We start from the raw sequence: 6,210 nt of genomic DNA, 5'->3' as shown, positions 1-6,210 counted from the left end.
GCCCGGCATGGTGGTGCTTGCCTGTAATCCTAGCACTCAGGAGACAGAAGCCCGAGAATTGCTATAAGTCCATAATCAGTCTGGTCTACACAGTGACTTCCAAGCCAGGACTGCATAGAGATACCCTAGCTCAGAAAAGACCAATAGAATACAATGAAAAAAAAAAAAAAACAAGCCCAGTAGACGCTCCCAACAGGAATCCAGCCAAGAGGGGCTGAATGAACAACCATACTGAAAAAATGCTGCTTCTTCCTCCCATGACATCCCTCTGTGCTAGGCCAGCCCGGCAGCCTGAGATAAGACCTTTGGCGGGTGTCTCTCCTATCGCTCCTTCAAGTGGGTGTGGGGGACACCCATGAAGCCTGCAGCTGGCAGAACCCGGGCACAGCAACAGACACAAGATGGGCTCTAAGTACCCACGGTCCCTCCGCTGCTGCCTGCCCCTGTGGGCCTTGGTGCTACAGACAGCTTTTATTCTTCTCTTCTGTTTTTTCATCCCCCACGACACAGCCCAGGTGGATCACAAGTTCATGGCAAGCTATCAAGGTGAGGGGCCCAGGGGAGGGGTTAAATTGCCCAAGGGTAGGGGAGGTCTGCGGCTCCCCAAGGGCACAGGGGCACCTGTTTTACACTATTCCCAAGGAAAGGGGTTCCAGCCCTTCCACTGGTTGCAGGGAGACAGTGTGGGCTGGGCTTTCGGGTGGCCTAGGATTTCTCTCTTCCAAGAGCCTCACCTGGATTTGCCAGCACAGTACAGGGGATCTGCTTGTCTGTTCTCCCGAATCCCCTGTGCCAATGGTCTTTACAACGCTCTCTCCTTTGTGGCAACATCTGTCATGCTGGTTGTGTTGTGCTGTGTGGTGGGGTCTCTGTTACTCCTTCCTTTTTTTTAAAAAAAAGTTATTTTTATGATTCTTAATTAGATGTATGTGTCCCATGTGGGGGTGCATATGAATGTAACTCCCCGTGGTGGTGGTGGGGAGGGCACTGCATCCCCTGGGAACTGGTGTTACAATAAAGAGCCACCCAGAATGGGATGCTGGGAGCCAAACACTGGTCCTCTGCATAAAAGAGCCCCCTCACCCAGCCCCCTGCTTGCTGGCTCTCTTCTATATTTCATGTCCCCCTTTCCTGCCTTCCCTCCAAGGTTGGAAAGCCTGCTTAGGGTTCAAATCCAGAGCCAAAAAAGAGTGGCTGCCGGGGAATGACAGTTTATTGTACGTGTGGCCATGATGAGAACAACCTAAACAAGTCCCATGTCCACAGTGGTATGTGCTTGCTCCTGTACAAACTATCCCAACATGCCTGAAGCCTCTGCTCTCCCTGGCTGACAGAATGCTCATGATAAACAGATGGGCCCCTCGAGGGGTGTCCCCAAGGGGTGTCCCTGAGACAGAGCTGCAGCCTGAGCCAGTTAGCTGGAAGCAGAGGAGTCCTTTCAGGGGCTCCTGCACAGTTCTTCTTCCTTTTCTTTGTGTGTGCGCATTTTTCGAGACCAGGCAGGCTTTGAGCTCAGAGATCTGCTTGCTTCAGTCTCCAGAGTGCTGGGATTAAAGGTGTGTGCCACCACCACCAGGTTCATTCATTTCTTTTACATCCAACCCAAATGTTCATTTTAACTTCATCCCTTCCTGTTTCTCCACTAAACTGAGTATTACACACACGGTGAGGTCTGGACACATAGATCGTGCAGCTGGTCTACAGCACTTGCTGTATATGAGCCACTATCCAAACAGCTTCCTATTGGTCCCTCACGACAACCCAATGAAGCAGTCTGCTGTGTCCTCCGTTTCTCACTGAGGAACTAGGTACTCCGATATTGTCACTGGCCCAGCATTACCTAACAGCACATCAGGCTGACAGTTGTGGAAACCACCCAGGCCAACTGATGCCTGCAAGTTGACCCCAACTACTACTTCTTCTTCTTCCTCTTCCCCTTTTCTTCTTCTCCTCCTCCTCCTCCTCCTCGTCCTCCTCCTCCTCCTCCCATTACAGATCCCATTACAGGTGGTAAGATGAGATTTGAACTCAGGACCTCTGGAAAAGTTCCGGAAGTGCTCTTAACCACTGAGCCATCTCTCCAGCCCTGACCCCAATTTCTGTATATCCTAAACAAACAAACAAAGGAATGAATGAATGGATGAATGTAATTCTTTTTTTTGTTTGTTTTTTGTTTCTTGTTTTTCGAGACAGGGTTTCTCTGTGCAGCCCTGGCTGTCCTGGAACTCACTTTATAGACCAGGCTGGCTTCGAACTCAGAAATCTGCCTGCCTCTGCCTCCCAGGTGCTGGGATTAAAGGCATGCGCCACCACACCCGGCTGGATGAATGTAATTCTTAAAAGTTCTGTAATGCAACAGAAAATTTCAAAAAGCTGGAGAGGAGGCACAGGGGTTAAAGCCAGAGGACACAGGTTCAGTTCCTACCATGTCCATTTATAACTCCAACTATAGGGCATCTAATACCCTCTAATGGTCTCCTTCTAAACCCTGCACCCCAACTCCCTCACAAACAATAATAATCATTATTATTATTATTGAATAAATAAAAAGGATTGAAAGAATTATCATGTAAAAAAATTTCAAAGCAGGACAGAATGGCACACCCCTTTAATCCTAGCTCTCAGAGGGCAGAGGCAGGTGGATCTCTATGAGTTTAAGGCCAGTCTGGTCTACAGAGTGAGTTCCAGGACAGGCAGGGCTACACAGAGAAACCCTGTCTCAAAAAACCAAAAAAGGGGATGGTGAGATGGCTCAGTGGGTAAGAGCACCCGACTGCTCTTCCGAAGGTCCGGAGTTCAAGTCCCAGCAACCACATGGTGGCTCACAACCATCCCTCTTCTGGAGTGTCTGAAGACAGCTACAGTGTACTTACATATAATAAATAAATCTTTAAAAAAAAAACCAAAAAAGAAAAATAACTAACTAAATAAATAAAGAAAGAAATGTGGGCTGGAGAGGTGGCTCAGTGGTTAAGAGCACCGACTGCTCTTCTGAAGGTCCTGAGTTCAAATCCCGGCAACCACATGGTGGCTCACAACCATCCATAATGAGATCTGACGTCCTCTTTCTGGTGCATCTGAAGACAGCTACAGTGTACTTAGATAGAATAATAAATAAATCTTGGAAGAAAGAAAGAAAGAAAGAAAGAAGAAAAGAAAGGAAGGAAGGAAGGAAGAAAAAGAAAAGAAAGAAATAGAAAGAACTAACATGCATAGATAGATAAAGACCATCAGTTTTTAGGTAAAAAATAAGGTGAAGTGCTAATGCTGCCTTCCAGCAACTTCTAAGGACTGTCTGTCCTGGGCATCTTCCAGGCTGCGTGTGTCTTACTCTGCTAATCATGTCTGGGTTGCCGGTAATGGAGCCAAATGGTCAGGGGTGAGAAAGCAGGAGCAAGGAGGCTGATTCAAGCCCCATGTAGGAGATAAGACTACACTTGGTGAAAAAAAGGCAGGTGGGCGGGGATGAAGGCAGACAGGTGATTGGGTGACAGCTTCGTACATCAGTTTCCGTTGCTGTGATGAAACGCCAGGCTGGAGGCAACTTATGAAAGAAACCATCTGATTGGATGGTTAGCATCCGATGGTGGGATGAGGGCACAGAGGTAGGAACAGTTGGAAACTCAAATCTCAGACCTCCAGCAGGCGGAGTATGCCAGGGATGGCAAGAGACTATTTTTGGTTTTACGAGACATGGTTTCTCTGTGTAGCCCTGGCTGTCCTGGAACTCACTCTGTAGACCAGGCTGGCCTCGAACTCAGAGATCCGCCTGCCTCTGCCTCCCGAGTGCTGGGATTAAAGGCGCGCGCCGCCAAGCCTGCAGCAAGAGACTTTTGAAGCCTCAAAGGCTGAGGCTATAACACCCCTCCTCCAACAAGGCCACACCCCCTAACCATTCTCAAAGAGTCCACCAATGAAGGACCAATTACTCATACGTAAGAGCACGTGGAGTCTATTCTCACTCAAACCACCACCCTTCGCCAGTTCTTAAAGAAACACAAAAACAGCAACCCGGTGTGTAAGCCAACAGTGTTTTGTTCATTCTGGGCTAAAAGTGGAGATGTGCTTGTGAGATGCTTAAGGAGAGCAGAATCTATTGGTCATCTATAGCTTGTGTATCAACCATCCCCAACTTTGGTGCCTTAAAAAAAGCATCCATGTCAAGCCGGGCAATGTTGGGGTGCCCTATGCCTTTTATCCCAGCACTTGGGAGGCAGAGGCGGGTGGATCTCTGAGTTCGAGGTCAGCCGGTCTACAGAGCTAGGATAGGCAGGGGTGGGCAAGGGCAACCATGTCATTTACCCACGACCATAATTCTGTGGCTCAGCAAGTATTACTCACTTGACAGCTTCACTTGGAGTCACTCATCTATCCAAAACCTAGGAGTTTAGCTGGGGCAAGATGGCTCCACCCAGCCTCATTTCCCCACAGCAAGCATTGATGTGAGCTGGGAGTATCAGGCTATCTCAGGCTTCATTCACCTGGCAGCCTTAGGCAGCAAATGAGAATGAAATGGAGGGAAGCATTTATATGTCTCCTGATACCCCATTGTCTGAGGCTAATTACAAGGTCCCTACTCACGGGGGAGCAAACTACACCCAGAGGTGTGCTCCTCCGCTGGGGGCCATCTGGAACAGTTTACCAGAGACAGCCCCATCCTAAGACTGCCAAACTGGGGAACTATCTCTTGGGACCTTTGCTTAGGAAGCCACCATTGGTCCCTGCTCTCCTCAGGGAGGTGACAGGATTATGGGGAAACAAGAGGGGTTCTCCAGTGATGAGTCAGCACCCCACACCTGGTACCTCCAGCTGGGGAAAGCTGTATCTCTATTCCCAGACTGCTCCTGTGATGGAGAGACAGGAGGGAGCAGAGACTCCGGGGACGGAAACAGTGCTGGGGGGAGGGGGAGGGGAGAGGGAGGGAGAAACTGAAGAGTTCCTCCCCTATGTCTTGTTTCCTTGAACTATCAGGAGGGGATAGGGTGGGTGGGCAGGCCCCGAAGGAGAAAAGGGAAGAGGTCTCCGTGGAAAAAATTAAGGGGTGAGTTTCAGTAATGTATGACAGGTGAGTGTGCTCCTGTCACAGCACCAGACCTTTTAGGAGCCAGTGAGCAGGTGTCGACATCCATTTTTACAGACCAGGGAGCTGGGGCACAGAGAAAACAGGGCCTTAACCCTGACATGCAAATTCAGGTCTCCCTGCAAATGGCAAGAGTGTATATGGAGTTCGAATCTCCTTTTAGCAGCTGTGTCACCTGTGCTAGTCACAGCAGCCCTCTGTGCCTCTCTTCCTCCATGTGTAAAACGGGAAAGATAACCGGTGATTATCACAAACTGAGGTGGAGACCTGGGTCCGGCCATGAGGATGCTGGAGACTGCTTCCATGGCTTTGTGGCTGTGCTCAGAGGTACTTTCTTACCTCCCAGAAGGAAGGCCTGACATTTCACTTCCAGCACGCAATGAAATTCCTCCCCCACCCAGTCCTCTCAGCTCCTTATCAAACTCCAAACACCTTGCAATCCACCAGTTTATCAACCCTGGCTGGTGCGGCGGTGGCTGAGGCTACCTACCGCCCATGGAGGTGCCCAAGTCTCTGGGCAGGACGCAGCCCTGGGATGGAGGGTTCGGGAAGGGGCAGGAGTGAGTCGGGAGAAAAGTGAGTCTGAGCCTGGAGCCTCAGGAGAGGAAATGGGAAAAGCTAGGCTTCGGGGGTGGGGGTGGGGGAGCAGGGAGGGCGCCCGAGGCCAGATGTTGTCGATGAAGAGCTGGACTGACTGCCCGGGTTCCAGAAACAGCGACAGAGCGTCTGGGAACTGTTTCCCTCAGTCTCTTCTTCCAGCCTAAGGCACCCATTCTTGCTTTGGGACCCTGTGAAGCCGATAGGAAGTTGGGGGTCAGGGGCGAGGAGGAAAGCCACCAGACCCCATTCCTGGAGCCGGTGGCAGCTGAGCCAGGAACTGCCTCGCCCCACCCCCACCCCCTAATTTCTAATCTTCTGACTCAACTCTACTCCCTTCCTCTCTACCCTCCCCTAGCCCCTTCTTCAGAATATTCCAGGGCCTTAAGGGCACAGACACTGACAAGCCCAACCCTATGGTTTCCGGAAAGGGAAACTGAGGCTCAGAAAGGACCAAAGACTTGCCTAAGATCCTTTTACCTAATGTGGCGCACAACAGAGCTAGAACCTGCCTACCTGGCAGAAAAGCACTC

At 50.3% G+C, this 6,210-nt stretch overlaps 1 protein-coding gene across 4 annotated transcripts in view; it reads left to right on the top strand.

Moving 5' to 3' along the window:
* Positions 1–401: 401 nt before the first annotated feature.
* The window catches only part of Rhce (Rh blood group CcEe antigens), a 31,335-nt gene continuing 25,526 nt past the window's right edge, over positions 402–6,210 (top strand). For all 4 annotated transcript variants that reach the window (XM_085838391.1, XM_021160608.2, XM_085838392.1 and 1 more), the window contains exon 1: positions 402–546. In XM_085838391.1, the coding sequence (XP_085694517.1) occupies positions 402–546 (145 nt within the window). The remainder of the gene's footprint in view (positions 547–6,210) is intronic.

This window comes from Mus caroli, unplaced genomic scaffold, assembly GCF_978045245.1.
Source record: "Mus caroli unplaced genomic scaffold, Mus_caroli_1 scaffold_6, whole genome shotgun sequence".
In the NCBI taxonomy this organism is placed as follows: Eukaryota; Metazoa; Chordata; class Mammalia; order Rodentia; family Muridae; genus Mus; species Mus caroli.
The sequence above is the reverse complement of the archived record's forward strand: the minus strand, read 5'-3'. Positions and strand labels throughout refer to the sequence as shown.